General features: G+C 33.0%; 1 protein-coding gene across 4 annotated transcripts; it reads right to left on the bottom strand.

Moving 5' to 3' along the window:
* Nucleotides 1-2577: 2577 nt before the first annotated feature.
* Nucleotides 2578-19045, bottom strand: LOC133192475 (ras-related protein Rab6). Of its 4 annotated transcripts, none has more exons than XM_061328482.1 (8): nt 18841-19045; nt 18129-18187; nt 17144-17197; nt 15718-15823; nt 13926-14037; nt 11111-11204; nt 10513-10576; nt 2578-2937 (listed from the first exon to the last, which is right to left on the bottom strand). In XM_061328482.1, exons 1-8 carry the CDS (start codon nt 18908-18910, stop codon nt 2861-2863), a joined length of 636 nt encoding a protein of 211 aa, XP_061184466.1. In that variant the 5' UTR covers nt 18911-19045; the 3' UTR covers nt 2578-2860. The 4 variants fall into 4 exon arrangements, with proteins under 4 accessions (XP_061184466.1, XP_061184471.1, XP_061184481.1 ...); XM_061328487.1 differs by lacking the exon at nt 2578-2937 and adding an exon at nt 3008-3419; XM_061328497.1 differs by lacking the exon at nt 2578-2937 and adding an exon at nt 3008-3413.
* Between the last annotated feature and the right edge of the window lie 676 nt (nt 19046-19721).

Below are 19721 nucleotides of genomic sequence, written 5' to 3'. Positions count from 1 at the left end.
AATGTAGTACAGAAACATTTTCAAATGAAAACAGGTGAATATAACGAAATGTGATCAATCTCATAAATCCTGAACACAAACTTAAAGGGTCAAAATCATGGAGCTCCGAAAAACATCAGAGGTGAGATCAGGTGCCTGGGAGGAGTAAACATCCCCTCTCGATTTGTCACGTCCTCCATAAGCCATATCTGTATTGATCTGGTAAACGGAGTAATCCGTACTCAAAGTTAAAATAAAAAACAATGGCTTTACAATTGGTATGAAACATATCAGTCAAAATATGACTAGAAGGAAGTTGTGATTGCAAACAAGATCATTATAAAGACCAAAAAATTTGTGAATGTCGATTTGAAACAAAATTTTAGAAAGCCCATTAATATCACCTTTTTCAGTATCCTGCCTCGGTTTTAAAATTGAGTGTACTCAAAATATGCCCTTGCGTACCGACCCTGTTGGCAGACATATACATCACATTGAGATGGAAGTTGAATATTACTATATTAAGAGGGGAAGATGAGGCTACTGACAGATAAATTGATGATACAGCGGTATAAACAATCTCGTTCAAAGTTCAACATTTTGCAAATTATACGGTCGATACAATGAAAATATGTGCAAATACAATCTGGCATTATTTCGAATGTTGACTGACGTTTCCCTGCGGATTTCTCCATTTACCCATTCATAACAAGGGACACACGGTGGATCGACAGGGGATGCCTACTTCTCCATCGCACCCGACCTCTGATTTTATTTAGAGGTCTGTGTTTTCTCTGCTCACAATTTGCATTGTTTCATTGGACTTTGAGCATGATAACTATTCGTAATCTTTACATTTCATCATAAATGAAAATAACTGTTATCAATTGATAGAAAATCGTGTATATCTAAATATCGAAATTAAGGTCACTGCAAGAATTTTCTTCTTAGGTCTCATGAAGATTTTTAATAAATTCTGTTTCAGAAAATAAAATCAGGTCAGCTAATAAAGGAGCAAATTATTGCCCATTTAAATACCAATAGATAGTGGGAAGTCCTGGTCTCCAAAGACTATATACATATTGTCATATCAATGAGGAACTCCAGCATTTTTTATTATCAACTTCAGAGCAGTGTGTAGAATCAGTGGGATTTTTAACAAAATAATTTTGTTGATTACTAATCCACAATATGACAATTTCCAAGTTCCATGTTTATTGAAGAAGCAGTTGTCTATGACGTCAAAAAGCTGAATGTTAAAATACAGAATCTTTGCGTTATGACAGGAGCCATCCATGAGATCATAAGTTTAAAAATCCAATCTTTGAAGCTCTGTACGCTATCTACATTCGGGGGTCGAAGAAATTATTATAGCTAGAATGTGTCGTTTTTTTCCTTTATATTGTTCGGAGTTATTCACTGATTCTTCCAAAATATAACGTCATCTTACAAAGATGAACCGCACTATATCCGCTGTCATTTTGAAATGTGAAAATAGAAAACATTTGTTTCATTACTGTTTTGTAGTAATATTTACCGTCTGTCTCTCCGTTCACTTAATGTTTTCCCAAGCCTGACACTAAGGCTCTGGCCTACTTGGAGGGAGATTATGATATCAAATTGAAAACATGGTGGAACACTATTATAAGTCTACGAAACATATGGCTGATACAAGAAAAAGATGTATATACACGTAAAATGTTCATCACAGTTAACTTTTATGATGTCATGGTATCCGAGAGTTATTGCTTATGCCAGGGCACAAAAGGAGTTCATAAAACTACATGGCATTAGTATGCAAATTTTTATTATATATCATACATGATACTGATTCGTTAAAATTATACGTTCATGTAAATTAGTTGAATCTGATTCGTCGAGAAACATTTGTTAAAAACACTATTATCCGCTGAAAATGAAGCCACGCCCTCCAACGTAGCAACAGTACAACACTGCTTAACGACGGGTGATATTCCAAAAAATATTGACTGCGCAGAATTTATGCGCGCAAGGTTCACTGTAATATGTATTTGTATAAAACATTCAGAAAAATATAATAAATATTGCATGTAGTTGAGTGTGACATTGAAAATTTTCACCCCAAGAAAACCATTGTCAACCGAGGCTGCGCCGACGTATCTGATTCGTCGAGAAACATTTGTTAAAAACACTATTATCCGCTGAATAACGGAGCCACGCCCTCCAAAGTAGCAACAGTACAACATAGCTTGACGACGGGTGATATTCCAAACAATATTGACTGCGCAGAATTTATGCGCGCAAGGTTCACTGTAATATGTAATTATATAAAACATTCAGTATCATATAATAAATGTTGCATGTAGTTGAGTGTAACATTGAAAATTTTCACCCCAAGAAAACCATTGTCAACCAAGGCTGCGCCTCAGTTGACAATGGTTTTCTTTGGGGGTGAATATTTTCAATGTTACACTCAACTACATGCAATATTTATATAATAATATGTCCCTCAAATAAGTCTGCACTGGGTAAATGATTTAAGTGTCCTTTCAAATAGTAAAGCAACTCGGGCAATCGTCATCCTTTTGGCCTATCACGTGTGAACAGTAAATGGAGAGATTTATATCCTGGTGTTTTAATGGATCCATAAATAAGCATACAACAAATGCACATGAAGCATATGACTGAATGTTGAAATTTGGTCTGTTTTCAGCATTTTAATATAAATCATAAACAATTTAAGTCAGCTTTGCATCCTCAAGTTAGTTTTAATGAAAGAATTCTTGGTCAATGTTCCCATTAAATGGTGACGGAAAGGTAAGATTTACTTAGAAAATACAAAGCACTGCACCGCCCAATAACAGGACAGAAAGGAATGAATGGCGGGTACCACTGAAGGCGCTTAACCACACGTGCAGCCTCCCGAAACTAGCTCCGCTGTCCCGATCGTTCTCAGGGGCATAGGCTGCAGTTCAACATCTGGCATCTGTCAAGGAACTTTATGAAGAATCAATAAGGAATCGACAGAAACTGAACAAATAATTCAATCTACATTTGATAAATCTCTGTATTTGAAAAAAATTATGAAGACTTAACAAACATCACATGATACTTCGTGTGCAAAAATTAACGGATACACTAGCGACAAAAAATTCTACAAAACACACTTTCACTCTGCTTACAAAACATTCGTCTTATTTGCTGTCATTGATGCCAGTTCTGTCATTTGGTGAATACACACGGATTTACACCAAACTAACAATTCGTTAACTCGTGCTTTTAAAGCGTTTGGCACAGAACACAAAAACTGGTTTTTTTTCTGATTAGGGTGTTAAAATTTTAAATTTTATACGTAGACACACAGACTTTGCACGCACACTGCTCTCAGCAGGAACATCCGCCCCCTTCCGGTTCTTGGCCCACGTGGTCTATGGACGACGGAAGAAGCTCTATATCTGTAGCTGTCGTCAAGGATATCATAAAAAGTAACCATTAACTTTCGTTATTTAGGGATTTGTAATACCATGCAAGTGTTTTAAGCTAAATTAAATTGTGGAATATTAATATCATTTCAAATGTGAATTCCAAATGGCATGCAAACATTGCTTAGTCTTCATTTTCCGCAGTGACTGAGAGAGGGGTTCACAATATGTTTGTTGTGTCATCTTTTGGACTTTTGAGAGGAATATAAACTTTTGTAAGAGCAATCGATATTGTCCAAAAAGGTCATGGTTGCGCGAACATAAGTCAAGGTCAAAGGGTCAAAGTTGTTGGTATCCAAAGGAAGATCTTGTCACCTTGTCACAAGGAATACACGTGAAGTATGAAAGCCTTTGATCAACCGTTCTAAAGTTATGGCCAAGGTTTATGTTTTTTTTCTGCAAAAACTTTAACAATGCCCATTACTTGGTTGAAGCTATGGCTTTCATTTTTCACATGTGTATTCCTTGTGACAAGATCTTTTTTTGAGTTTGATCATATTTGACTTTGACCTTGGAGTTTGACCCAGTTTTGCAAAATTTTACCGAACTTAAACCTTGGTCATAACTTTTGAACAATCCTGGTGACAGACCTTCCTTTGGATACCAACAAGTTTGACCCTTTGGCCTTGACCTAGGAGTTTGACCTACTTTGGAAAACTTTAACCTTGGCCATAACTTTTGAATGGTTGGTGCTAGGGCTTTCATACTTCACATATGTAATCCTTGTGACACGACCTGCCTTAGGATACCAACAACTTTTACCCTTTGACCTTGGTGTTTTACCTACTTTTGGAAAACGCTAACCTAAGCCATAACTTTTTAACTGTTGGTGCTAGGGCTTTCATATTTAAAAGGTCTTTTCCATGTGACAAGACCTGCCTTTGGATACCAACAAGTTTGACCCTTTAACCTTGGAGTTTGATCTACTTTTGGAAAACGTTAATCCTGACCTTAACTTTTTAGCAGTTGGTGCTAGGGATTTCATATTTAACATGTCTATTCCTTGTGACAAGGCCTTTCTTTGGATACCAACAATTGTAATCCCTTGACCTTAGGAGTTTTACCTACTTTTGAAAAACTTTAACCTTGGCCATAACTTTTGAACGACTGGTGCTACGGCTTTCATATTTCACATGCATATTTCTTGGGAGAAAGCCTTTCCTTGGGCACCATTAATTTTGACCATTTGACCTTGATGTTTGACTTAATTTTAAAAAACTTTAACCTTTTCCATATCTATTCAATGGTTGCTGCTAGGGTTTTCATATTTCACAGGTGTATTTCTCGAGACAAGACCTTACTTTGGGTACCAACATATTTGATTTGCATTTTAGGAAGTTTAACCTTTCTTATAAGTTGCCGTACGGGGGCATAGGTGTATCACAAACACATCTTGTTTATAATCATTTTGTATCTCTGATGACTTCACCATATATAAAAATAAGAAAGAATTTAAATACCTATGAAACTTAGAGAAAATTCGGGTAAGCCAATAAAATCTAATCTAGATAGTATTACCTGAAAGACCTTGTGTTTTTATTTGTTTACGCAAAAAGAAAAGCATGCCATATTTCTAAATAGGAATAGGTATCTCATGCTTGTTTAAAGTAATCTGATAAGGAAAAACATAGTAACCTTGACCTGGCCTTCCTACTTAAATAAGATGGTCAAATTTGACCTTACTGCATGTAATATCAGAATATGGTCTTCTTGAATCTATGAGAATTTCATTAATTTGGTATTTTAGCAAATCATTTTAAAAAATTACGCACAATTTCAGTGAAGTTGTGCCAATGACCATTTAAAAGTGTCCGCTGAATTTCATACCTAATAATACAGAGAACATTTTTGGTAGTTTTCTGTATGTCATCTTTTGACGAAAAAAAATATTTGGATGAAAGATCTTATTAAATATTAATCGCTAACAGAAAGATTCGTTATGATAAATTAAATTGATGGCATGATAGATTCAAATTAATGATTTGAATTCCACATAGGTTCTATATCACAGGTAGACAGATAATTATGATAACGTAGGTCACAACAAAATTAAAATTTTGAATTTTACAGTCTATACTGGCATTTTTAATCTTTTCTATTTGTAGAAGACAGAAAGTACATATTTTCTTATAAAACAATATATTTTCAACGAAGAGTTCTATAATAGTATCAAAGGTTATAGGGTTTCAAGACAATAGAATTTCGTAACGTAATGCACTATACTAGCTCTTAGTGACAATGAGATATTAAAATTTTTCACTTTATTAACCCTATTCAGGAAATTGCTTTTTAATACAGTATTTTTCATATTTTAGCTCTGGGCTTTGAATTGATGAAATTGACAAAAATTATCTTTGTCCAACAAAGATGTACTTTTCTAAGCATACCGTCAGTTTGTGACACGAGAGTTCTGAGAGTTTCCTAATACTTTTATGTTTAAAATAGCGTATAATGAAATATTTCATAGTGATTTTTTTTGGCTGGTTAATATACCTTTACACTTTAAAATAAAACTCTTTCTGTATATCAAGCACTTATAAATCTTTTTTTTTTTTTTTTTTTTTTTTTTTTTTTTTTTGGTCACAAGAAAATTTAAGATTGGCATAACTTGAAGTTTAAATTAATTCACTTTAACTTTCCGCTAAAACAGAGCAAAACATGAGGCCCATTGACCACAGTGCTCACCTGAGTTACTTAAGCCCTGTTTTTCTCATCAGCAGATTTTTTTAATAAAAAAAATTCCCTCTTTAATTTTATGAAAATTTTGACCTCATAATGTGGACCAAAATCTAGCCCTAAGGTAGTTATGATTAAAGTTGAAGCCACTCAATATTAGGATACTTCAATATCAATATGATCTAGATTGTTCTGGACAACATTTTTTCCTTCTGTATACATGTATTATGTAAAATTTGATTCTCTGATTTTGGCCAAACCCTAACAACGGATCCATAGAACTTAAAAATGTTTTGCTTCTTAATATGATTTAGTGTTGTCTTGCGACTCTAATAAAGATTTGTTCCGGTATACTTCCTTATAAGCTCTGGTCCACTATTATAGCCTCAACCTATTGATATGAACAAACTTGAATTTAATCTATCTGAAGACACTTATTTTTCAATATAACAAATAATGGCTTTGCTCTTCATAAGAAGAAGAATTCTTAAGATTTTCTCTATATAATCCTATGTAAAACTCTGATCCCCTGGGGTCTTACCTTAGAATGCTTCCATATGACTAATCATGGCTTTGCTGTTCTCGAGAAAAAAACTTTTAAAAGATTTTTCCTACCTAATTTTCTGTAAATTTTGATTTCATATTGTGACCCCATCCTACCCTTTGGGGTCATGTCAGATTTGAACAAAATCTACACAACCTGAGGATGCTTCAGTACTCAAATGTCTAATCATGGCTTCACTTTTTAAAGATTTTTTCCTACATACATTCCTTTGTAAAACCTTGATTTCCTATTGTGCTCCCCCCCCCCCCCCTTCCCTGTGTCATGATTAAAACAAAGTTGAATCCACACTCCCTGAGGATGGTTCCATATTAATATGACTAATAATGGCTTTGTTCTTGAGTGTCATGATTTGAATAAACTTGAATCTACACTATGTAATGAAGCTTTCACATTTCATCTTTTCTGGCCACGTGGTTCTTAAGATTTTTATATGATGTAATAAAATTTTTACCAATTCTTAATTACCTCCCCTTGAAAGAGGGTATGGTGCTTCCTTTGGTGAAACTTGAATTCCCTTCATCCAAGGATGCCTTGTGGCAAGTTTAGTTGATATTGGCTCTGTGGTTCTTCAGATGAAGTCAAAAATGTGAAAAGTTTACAAACAGACAGATGGACACTGGAAAAAATGTGACCAGAAAAGCTCACTCAAGCTTTCAGCTCAGGTGAGCTAATAATGCAAGGAAAGTATTCAACATTATCTCGAGTGAGTAACAAGAAAATATTTCAGTATCTTGAGGCAAAATACAATAAGTTACCTAGGTAAATAAAGCATATATAGGCTTTATCTTTACCTGTTATTTTCTTCCTTTTTTTTCAAAAATCCCATTTCCATAACTATGGATAGTAACTAAATTGGCAGAAAAGATTTCACCAGCATATTTTTTTTTTTACTTTATCTGGTGAAGATGTTAGTTTCTTCCATTGCCAAGTTTAATGACTTGGTAATATTTCATTTCAAATCAATTCAAACAAATGAAAATAATCTTTCTTAACCATCACTCATAAGTGAGCAAGATACATTTAAGGGGAATTATTAAAAACACTCACATTTGCACTAAAAACCAACATTAACTTGCAGTCATTATAAGAAAACGTCTGTAAATTAATAATTTCATTTAATTTCTATTTTAGTTGGCCACAAGCATACACAACATACATGCTAAAATACAATCATACATAGCAAAAACACATAATAAATAACAGCATTAAAATCAGAAGTGATGCATTGAACGTTAATGAAAAGTGTTAATGCATAGATTACTGCATACAGTTGGACATACGATATTATTCAGCACGGCTACATGGATATGTCAACTTTACAAATTCATTTCTCCCTATCACAAATGGCTGCTTCTGATTAATAATTTATATAACCTCTTATCCAGCCCCTACAATAAACAAACATGAAAACATGGCCTTTTTTCCTCCGAGTTAATTTACAGCTATAGCAGTTAATTTGTTTATGTTCAGACATAATATACTGTAATCATTTAACGACTATTATTTATGACAACTTTTATTCTTCATCCCTGTTTGAAATTTATCCACGACTTCTATTTTTTTTTTTTTTTTTTTTTTTTTTGCAAATGAGGAAACTTTCCATATGGTAAAACAATTCAATAAATGGTTCACTGCAATAAATATCTGCAAGAAATCTAAGGTTCCGGAACCAACATATTTCTTCAAGGCGAATGAAAGTTGGTATACAGTATAATATATACTGGTGATACTCAAGTGAGTATAAAAACAGACATTTAAGGTCTTAAGCAGCATTCAACTTAAAAAATGTTTGGCTGATTCCGGTAAATAAATATTAATAATTTCACAAAAACTCAAATGAAGCAAAATATTTGCCAATGGGAAATCATGTCAAGTATTTCAAATTGATGACTCTTGAACACATACATCTCAAAAAAAAAGTACATGTACAACTTTTCTATACAAATCTATTCATGTATTCAAAATGATAAACAAAAACATGCAAATGAAATTATGTCAATGTTATTTGATCGGAGTCTTTAACATGCATAAAAGAAATGACTGTATACGGTATAAGTGTAAACATTATAGGTGACAGTGTGAGTAGTATGTTGAATTCACATTACAGCACCTATGTAATATTTCAGTACGGTATATTGTCTTCGAATTTCGGAGGGTCTCTTAAAACAAAAACAAAAAAAAAACCACTGTCCATTCTCCAGCCAGCACCCTTCCAAACTGAATTCCTTTGTAGCTGGTGAGTTATTTTTAGATCCTGCCCTGCCTAGAGAGACTACCCACACCCTCAGCATGAACACCCTCCTTCCTTGTGTTCAGGTTCTACTGGGCCTGTGTCCTTCAGTTTAACCTCCGTCACTGAGGTCAAAGGTTAAGGAAACAAAAAATAAATAAAAAAGCAAAAAGCTACCAAAACAAATATTTCACAACATTTAATAACTGATTAAAAAAAAAAATCAATTATTCCCAAATAAAAGAATCAACTTTTTTTCTTGCAAAAATAATCTCCCAGGCAAAATGTTAAACGATGATATATCTGACGTAAGCAGCTGAAGTCTATGTTTATAATACAGGGACATTAAACATTTGGTCCTATGTTTCAGCATATTTTAATGAGTTAAAATTTAAAATTCAAACTAGATGTTATAGTAGCTATAGTGCATGAAAACGATGAGTTCTCTTCATTTACCATATAATAAAAAGACCTCCTTTTATGACGCATCAAGTGTGATGTGTTTACTTTGAATCAAGAACAAAAAAGAAGAAGAAGGAAAGAAATAAAGTTTTAGGTTACAAAATTAATCCTGCTATTATTTTTTTTTTAATTTGCTCTTCTCAAATTCTATATCATGCATAACCAGTACCTGAGTAAGTGTAATCAAGCAATTGATTATCTACTGATGTTCATCAACACTGCCATGCATATTGAAAACAAAGCAATTCATGCAAAAATGCAAACCACTATCCTAATGCAAAGTTTTTATCAGTCATCAAATATTTGCTTTAAATTCTTTAAAAAAAAAAAAAACAAGAAATGCTTTGGTACCACCAAAATCTTTGACCTAGAGTTATTGGGGACTTCCATTTTTGGAACAGCATGATCCCATGAATACAATAACAACCTGCAAATTTTTTGAAATGCTTCAATGAATTAATAAACAACTGAAAATGAAAGCTATTAAGGTTCACTGATACTATGACAAGAGAGGTAACTTCCACTGGGGAGAATGGCTATTATTCCTTCATAAAATTTTAAAGTTTAAAGGCAATTTCTGTCAAATTTTGCCCCCAAAGGTATCCTGAAATTGTGTCCATTTTAGTTGTAAATTAGATTTCTTTTGGAAAATCAGTGTTAAAGCAAAATTTTATTTGAGAAAACAAAGAGTTGATGAACCTGAAGTACTGATTATACCTTTGTTCAGACTTCAGAGGCAACTAAATCTACTCTATCTTGACTTTATACTCCCAAAAAGATTTCATCTTACTATGAGAAAATTATTTTCTTCAAAATCCTATTTTGCAAATCTTCATTCCCACTTCCAAAGCAAGCAGAACTTATAATGCTCAGAAATAAATATAGTCTACTATAAATGTATCTGTTTACACCTTTATGCATAAAAAAAAATCATCTATTCAATATGATACAAATTAATGAGAAAAGTCTATTTATGTATTTAATTATTAAAAGATTTAAATGGTATCCCAATATTATGTCTTGCCCAACAATTACATACAAGCAAAGTTGCTCTGAGCAGAACAGCCCAACTAAGTCATACTTACCATTCAGCACCCATAAAGTTAATCATAACAGGACATAAATAAAGAAAAGGATACTTTCTCCTTTCTTTGTCTCTGTTTGTTCCATTCCCGGTAATGCTGCAGCAACTCGCCTGAACAACTGTATGTAAAATATATACCCCATGATATACACGGTGTCATTTATATAAGACTGATAAGGAATAATTTCAGATTTTAAGAATGCTTTAGTTCCAGCTATTAACTGGCTTTTGAAATTAAACTTGTTGATTAGGTTCAGCTATAACATACAAAGATTAAGTCTTCATTACAAGAATGTTCAACAATGAGAAAATAAATTTAACAGAAAAAATGTTAACCCTCATGAACCTAAAAACACACAAGATTGTAATTTCAAATAGAAACAGTAGAACCTGATTACTACAAAGCCTGGTTAGAGCAACTGTCAATTATGCCCAGTGTTTTCCCTTTCATTCAAAGTAAAGGGTTAGAGATCAATTGTTAACAGGCTTTGAGTTGAAGTTTATGACAAATCTCTGTGGACATTACCACAATTAAATTTTTATTTTTATTTCAAAGCGGCATTTTTATCGATTGAAATGGTTCATTTGGCCAGTAGCTGTTTCTTAGGGAAAACACTGTAAGCCTTGTTTTTTAAGGCTCTAATATGACCTACCTGCTTCACATTGTAACCAGCCTTTGCACTTGTTTCAATAAACATAACACTCAGTTCTTTAGCTTTCCTTTCACCTTCTTCTGTTGTTATCTGCCTGAAAAATTCAAATTTATTCAATGTAGCAATACACCTTACAAGTAGCAAACAACAATGAAAAACAATATTCAAGCCTTGATATGAGAAAACACACATTTAATAATAATTTCTTTTCTTTTCAAACATATACACTGTAAAACATAAATTATAGATAATATATATAGGGAAGGAAAAGTTTTATTACTTTTTGTTATTTTAACATGTTAAAGGAATGAGTTCATGGCAACCAGTGTTGCATTTATAGATCATCATAAAAGATATCCCAGTTCCTCATACAAATACTGGATACAGACCCATTGCAACTATATACATGACAAAATCAGGGTATAAACTTTAGAGGTAATGAATAAATTAATTCCTCGAACAGCCTTCCCTAGGCTTAAATTAAAATATTGTTTGTTCACCCTTAGCCAACCAATCCGGGTAAAGTGCTGATTCAGGTCTCGTGGGTTGATGCTTATACCACTAGGTCTCACTACTTAAAAATTTGAGTTAATAGGTTCTGTCAGCAAGTCGCATACTGCACCTCCTTGTGGTGATCCTGGCCCTAAAATGTCTGGATCCTTACATCTATTTTCATCAAGTTCAATTTTTTTCATAAAAAACTTTTTTGAGGTCATTTAGATACTTTGGTCTAATGTTTCTTCAAAGGTAAAGTGTGACCGTGATGGAGACTTAACAAACCAAAATATAATTTTGGTACATTTGACATCTTAGGAGGAAATATGAGGGTTCAAAAGAAAATATTGACAATTACAGGCTGCTTTGTGATGTTCACTGTTTACAGTGATGAAAAAAATCTGCATGAAGATGTACCCAAGATTTTAAGATGAAAAATTAAAATATTTTCCTACCTACAGTACCCACACATTGTTAAAATCCTGGGTTGGAAAAGGGCAAACAAACATTTTTTTAAAATTTTTGCCCTACTAGCTACCCACAAAATACTTTCGGGCAAACAAGAAATTGTTTTGGACAAAATGAGTTTTGCTATATTTCACATCATCTGTAAATTTTCTTCTGTTTGATCATAAGTCAGGCAGTTTTTTTCCCCTTATGTAACTGGTACATGTATCTATAACAGTACCATTCCCAATGCCTATTTTGAAAGACTAAAAATTCTCATTCAACTGTTAAAGAACAAAGTGTGATGGCATTGTAGAAACTCTGTACAAGTTGACTTAATTTCTCACTTCCTCTTAAATCGAAAGTAGACAGCCCTTCATAAAATGGCAAGATGCATGTCGTAAACAGCCTAGTTCCTTAAATTTTTACAACTTAAAAGCATGAAAACATAAGAACAAGGGACATATATATCATGAATATGCGAAGCAATGATTGCTTGTTTATTTTTTTAAAACGTCCAATAATAGTTAATTAAGTTAGAATAAACGTAAAATAAATGTACTTTGGTGTTGTGACAGATAATACCCCTTTGTTCTATCAGTGTCTATTTCTACGCTGTTTTCCCAATTGAATCGGTACCGGACCCATTCCCAATCAGTAGAAAAAAATTACTGTAACTGTATATATATTATTATTAGTGATGTCAAATCGGTCAATTTTTGATAATCGGTTACTCGGACGTTTTTCCGATCGAGTAACCAGGTACTCGGTAAAAAATGTAAATACAAGTGTGTTAATTTGTTTGAGCCCCGTTAAGCTCTGTTAAACCCCAAAGCTCTTTTTATCACGTTTATAAATGTATATACACATCGATTCCAACGGAAATGATCTTTTGGTACTAAATTTATTTATCAAACACAAAAAACACAATTAATACATCAAAAATTACAAATGGTTTACACTTCTTGTTTAGGATCTATTTCATCAAAAGGAGGACAATCTGTTACGCATGTTTATGATGATTAGACTAGTGAAAGAGAAGGAATGGTCGTTGTTGGGATTGCTGATTGTTGATTGTTTCCCCCGTATACACTAAACTTACTACGCAAATTCATTTTTTTGAATCTTTAGTTAGTTCTAAATATTTCTTCACTTTTGAAGTGGGTAGCGGCATTTCTATGCATGTCCGATTTCACAGCCGTAAATAATTTTAAAATGATTTGAAGATAATAGACCATCGACGTTCACTGACAAACAATCATTGAAGCCATCCAAAAATCAAGGACCACAATAGGTGAGAACAGTGGGGTGATTGGTCACTAATTACTGTATATACACAGCCACAGACGATAACGGGTGTTTTACAGGTGTAGATGACGACACACAAATTATCGTATCCATATTTATGTTATTTTTTGATAAGTTTTTGATAAAAATATGTACTTTGAAATAAGAAAAAATACACATCTGAGTAACCGAGTACCATTTTTAGTATTCGATACTCGGACGTTCGATCGAGTACCCGGTTAACCGGGTACTCGTTGACATCCCTAATTATTATATGTTATTGAATGAATGTCAAGAAATAAGCCCTCCAAGATCTGCATCTTTACAAAGACCAAGGGCTGGTATTTCCCAATATTTAGTCAATAATCTTCCCATAATATATTTTTCAATTCAAAGTTATGCATTCTCTTTCAATTTTTATGCATAAACATCCTTACAACATTAGCAACTGCCAGTACAACTAACATTCGTGACAATACTGAGTACTGTCATTACATGTACATGTATGGAGAGATGGGAAAATTTATTGTGACATCACATATTGTGACATATACAATCTATTGAGCAATATAATGTGTAAGGATACCTTTTATCAGACAGATCTGTTTTATTTCCAACCAACATAATTATGACATCACTTCCTCTCTCGGTCCTGACATCATCTATCCATTTTGATGTCTGTTGAAAAGAGTTTGCATCTACAAAAACAATTATTTAACATTTTGTAGTAAAATCATTTATCACTTTGTAGTACATTTGTATTCATTTACAAGTATTGATGAATATAGAAATTTTTTTTTACAAGCTTGGTCGCTATCACTTTCTGTGTCTTCGGTCAATATCACTTAACATGAGTCCTTATAATCACATATCGACCTACACTGAAGTCCATAATTGTATAATATCATATACCACAATTGCTACAGAGAATTCTGTATACTGGTATAGCTTATAATCAAACCGTACTCACTAGTTATCGCATATGTACCACTATTGCTACAAAAGAATCCTGTAAGCAGCTTGGTATCAAATAGTACTCACTATTTATATCAAATGTACCAATATTGCTACAAAAGAATCCTGTATGTAGCTTGGTATCAAACAGTACTCACTAATTACATTATAAGCAGGGGCAGACAAATAGACTTTTCAACCACTTGTCCAAGGCATGTCCATGGTCAAATTTCACTTGCCCAACTTCAATTTTTACTTGCCCCACCATAAACTATACATTAAAGATACCTCTTATGAAAAAGTAGTTTTAATTTCATATAAAACAACAAATATTTCCTTTAATTCTTTCACTGTTGTCTACTATCTAGCATTTTATATTCACCATAATGAATAAATTCATCACCAAATTGAAAAGTTTTGCAGTCTCAAATTTGCTGTTTTGAATCTTGGTGACAGTTGAAAACTCCCATCAGTAAGTACCAAGTACCATACCATTCATGTCACTATCATATTTCAGCCACAGTCAAGATTCTTGCTATTTGTTAAGAATAATTGTTTCTGTTGTTTTTTCTTTCTCATACTAATTGGTATGAGACAGTTTTGTGGTGCTTTCAGTAACATTGTTATTGATCACTGTTGATTTATATACATGCATGTATACTTATCATCAGCTTCTGATCCCTTTTCTGACTCATAATTGTTTTATTTAAAACTTTCTCCATTTCGCATTTCTTCAAATGCCAATTTGTCAATTTCAGAAAAACTTGCAATAAATTGAATAAAGATACACGATGACACAATTAAACTGGTTCACAAATGAAGTGTGACAAGCAAAGGAAAATAACTCTTACAATAAAACAGTTTCAATTTCTTGTAAAACTATCGATTTTAAAATATTTATTGATTGATTTTTTTTAAGTCACTTTCCCACGGACAAGTGCCTATTAAAAATTCACTTGCCCACCTTTAAAATTCACTAGCCCCTGGCGTCAGGCAATGGGATTTGTCAGCCCCTGATACGTCATTTCTGCTACAGAAGAATCCTTGTTTGTAGCTTAGTATCAAACAGTACTCACTAGTTATATCATAAACCACTACTGCTACAGAAGAATCCTTGTTTGTAGCTTAGTATCAAACAGTACTCACTAGTTATATCATAAACCACTACTGCTACAGAAGAATCCTTGTTTGTAGCTTAGTATCAAACAGTACTCACTAGTTATATCATAAACCACTACTGCTACAGAAGAATCCCATATGTAGCTTAGTATCAAACAGTACTCACTAGTTATATCATAAACCACTACTGCTACAGAAGAATCCCATATGTAGCTTAGTATCAAACAGTACTCACTAGTTATATCATAAACCACTACTGCTACAGAAGAATCCTTGTTTGTAGCTTAGTATCAAACAGTACTCACTAGTTATATCATAAACTACTACTGCTACAGAAGAATCCCGTATGTAGCTTGGAATCAAACTTCTGAACCTCTCTTGTCCAGCTGTATCCCATAGTTGTAGTCGTATCTAAAATTAAAATGTACCAAATACATACATGTGTCAAGAGATAATTTTTTTGATTTTTGGGGGGAACTCCCATTGTTTAACTTCAACTTCCCATTGTTTAACTTCAGCTTTCTACATAACATACAGTGCAGGGAACTAATTTTGTTACATAAACCAGCATCAGCATAAGCAATAGTAGCATCAGGATAGAGCTAGCATCAGCATCAGCATTTAAAAAACAGCATTACCAGGATCAGCATCAGCAAGCAAAGGATAAAACCAGCATTGACCTACATAAAATCAGCATTATCCTACTAGCATCAGAAAATCAATGAGTTTTATTTCAGTAAAAAATTTAAAAAGAAAGAAAGAATATTGGTTAAAGTATTCACATTATTGATACATAGTGAGATATTATGATCAAATAATTGTAAAAGGCACTTTTATTGCTTTAAACGGCAATGCTGAAATTCATTATCTACTTCCGGTAGCATGATGCTACTTCCGGCAGCACTGACCTAATTATAAAACAGCATCAGGATAAGGATTACTAGCATTAAATCAGCAAGCAAAGGAAGCATTCAAATCAGCAAGCAAAGGAAGCATTCAAATCAGCAGCGATGCTGTAACAAAATTAGTTTCCTGCACTGTATCACACTTGTAAAATAAGAGTGTTTTAACACAGATGTCACTTGCAAGTACTCCTAAGTAATACAGGTAACTCTTGATACCTTGAAGTCTGTAGGACTGCAGAAAAACTTTGAGAGATCAAGAGTTCAAGTTTTCAAAAGTCTGGAATTTTCCGGGTTGAATGACAGATTTTGAACTTAATCTAACTGGACGTTATGATTCCATTCATTTCCAGTGTAAATCTTACACATGTGCTCTAACAACGATGAACATCATGTTTGAGGGATCAAGGGTTTCAAGAGATTTAGAGTTCGAGAGATCAAGAGTAAATTTGCTTAGTTAAATTGGGAAAAAAAATCGGGACCAGACACTTACTTCCAGCGATCAAGAATTTTGAGAGATTGAAGTTTGAGCCATCAAGAGTTATCTGTATCAGAAATTATACACGAAATTTTATCCACAGGACAATGGTAGGAAATTTTTATGCAGGTGAAATAATTACATACATAGACAGAATTATATGTAAGTATTGTTTGACTACAGACTATATTAACACAAATTTCCATTTTTTTTTTTTTTTTTTGAAGAAGGAAACATTCTGCTTAATTCTAAGAAAAGAATCAAAACCTTAGTTAAATCATGCTCTGTAAGACTTCTAACAGTGTGAAATGACTGCCAAGCTATGTTTCTATCAGTGGCATATATACTTACAGTCCTATCCTCCAAATACATTGTCTTTGATAAAAAGTCAATTCCTATTGTTGCCTGGAATGATAAAAAATATTAGAACTTCTTGTTATTCAAAACATATTTTTACTTAAATTGAAAGGTATAGTTCTCCAATATTTTTTTTTTTTTTTTTTTTCAGTCTTTCTATCATAAAAAACATATGAAACATGGATATTAAATTGCCAATACTCCCTATTATGTACATATAAAACAGAGAAACACGGTTCTTTGATCACAGTTCTGACAACAGAAATATAAATCTTTTATTTCTGGATCAAAATTAGTTTGTACAGACTGCAGCATATTGACTAATCTATTGATTTTTTTCCCCCTAAGATCATGACATTTGGTTTCAATACTGTGCCTGTACATGTAAAGAAAATTGCTTCTGAAATCACGGGGCCTTGTACTTTATACAGATATAAATGGCCCTTCGAAAATAGGAGTACCAGGCAGTGTCAAACATCAACATTTCAAAGTTGAAGGACTGATAAAAAATCTTTTTTTTTTTTGTAAACATCTAGGAGTTTGGAATAACTGAATTGATCAACAGTGATCAAAGTCCAATATATTTGAATTTTTTGCAAGAAAAATTTAAGTGTTCCTCTAACTCGAAACATCATAGTTACATGTATACAAATACAAACTTTGCCATGGTTGCCATTCTGGGATACACTATGTACAGATGTAACACAGATTGACAATATTTTTGAACAATTTTTTTTTTTAAATACAGCATATGAATAATTCAAATGACACACAAGAAGGTTAAGCAAAGCTCTGCAAGCCAATTGAGGTGACTGACTTGTGATAATCAGACTTGTAGAAGTTTTATGTTCAACTGATTTTTCAAGAATTTATATGTTGACCATCTTTTGAGATAAATCACATATTTATATATATCTGTATAAAATATTAGAGATAAAAGTAAAACCATTAAATGAAACATACAGTTACGAATTATTACCTGATAGGTGTTGTCGAAACTGTCATACATAAACCTTGTGATTAGAGAGGTCTTCCCAACTGAAACAAAAAAAAAAATTGGAACTTCAAGATAAGATCAAGACAACAAAGCAACTTATTATACATAGTATAATCTCATCAATGAAAAAGTAAATCAAAATTTTATGCAGTTCATGAATGTCAGCACTGTGGTTCTAAGGAATGATATAATAATATGTCTGTATGATTAGGGGAAAAAACTGTATATGTATGGATGAATGTGTTAATAGTTTTATGAATCCCTTGTCTAAGAAGAAATAGAGACAAGTACATGTATTTTTTTTTTTACATGAAATGGTAAATAAATATCATCTTACCTCCCATTTCACCAAAAAATGATAATTTGAATTTGTCAATTCGATTCCAGTCATTCATTTTATAAATCTGATTTTTTTTTAATTAGAAGCGTGAAGTCGTGTTTCCCTGGTCAGAATTAACTGTGTCTCCACGCTGGAAGTAGGCAACGAAATATACACAAGTGCATGACTCATAATCAGATCATGTTTTGTTTACAAATTCGAATTTTTTCCCATTCGGAACACCCGATGCAGAAGACCTTTTTAAACCCCAATGGAAAATGTTAGGGGCAACAAATGTGATAGACCCAGCCCTAATCGAGACGTTGCAGGATATATGATGAGATTATTTGACACATAAACTGACAGGTTACTCACCGCTCTGTTCCCCTAGAAATACCAGCTTGAATTTCCTTAACGGGTTGCCAAATTCACCCGAGGAACTCATCGTGAAATTTCTTAATTGTTAATATCACAGTTAAAGATACAGATCTGCAAATAAATCACAAATCTCATATATATTAAATTAATTATAATCAGTCTTGACGTAGACACGTTTGATGAACCAATTCTAGGCAGTGCGCTTGCGTGAAAAAGACGGAAGTGAGTTCTTGGTCATAACAGCGTTTGCTAGGTTTAGGCGCGAAAATTTGAACAAGTTTGCCTACTGCTTATACAAAAGTAGGAGAGTTCTCTACCTGGATTCTCTTAACAAAGTCCTTTTAAATATAATGGGTTTTTTTAAGTTCAGTGACCTAAATAAAATTAAAGAATACAAGTTGTACATTTTTTTTAAATTGTAAACCACAAAAATGATTGGATTCTAAAATAAATTCTTCCTTTCTTAATAGATGTATTCATTCTCTTGTGTTTCTTATTCTTTTTTTAGTTTCTCGGACAAAAATACTTTTTTCCTGTTCATTTTTATGTTGCTGGACATATTTTAATCATTTCCTGATCAATGGAACATCTGCATTGTGTTAATTTTTTTAAATTAGGAGACGAATCATCATATCCTCATTTTTTCTTGATTTTGTTTACAGCCCTTTGCGCCTCTTCTTGGTCCCGAGAAGAAACCACATCAATTGCGAGGTATCTTATCAAGGGTATCAGTATTTTGATGTTGCGCTCCTAGGTGGTGTTCGATCAACATAAGATATGTACTTAAGGTAGTCCGATCCGATCCTCAGGTTTATGAAAATCAGCCTTCAAGTAATTGAAAATGCTACAAAAATGTGTCTAATTTCACATAGTAACGT

Source organism: Saccostrea echinata, unplaced genomic scaffold, assembly GCF_033153115.1.
Source record: "Saccostrea echinata isolate AGI-Se365-2 ecotype Australia unplaced genomic scaffold, CSIRO_AGI_Sech_v1 ptg000001l, whole genome shotgun sequence".
In the NCBI taxonomy this organism is placed as follows: Eukaryota; Metazoa; Mollusca; class Bivalvia; order Ostreida; family Ostreidae; genus Saccostrea; species Saccostrea echinata.
Note: the sequence above shows the minus strand (reverse complement) of the source record. Positions and strands in the feature narration are given on the sequence as shown.

Coding starts and splice junctions, on each gene's coding strand:
- LOC133192475 (XM_061328482.1), bottom strand. CDS start 18,910: ATGAGTTCCTCGGGTGAATTTGGCAACCCGTTAAGGAAATTCAAGCTG. Junction 14,038..15,717: donor AGTAGTTTATGATATAACTA/GTGAGTACTGTT, acceptor TTGTTTTTGTAG/ATGCAAACTCTTTTCAACAG. Junction 2,938..10,512: donor AGAGACAAAGAAAGGAGAAA/GTATCCTTTTCT, acceptor GACAGATGCCAG/ATGTTGAACTGCAGCCTATG.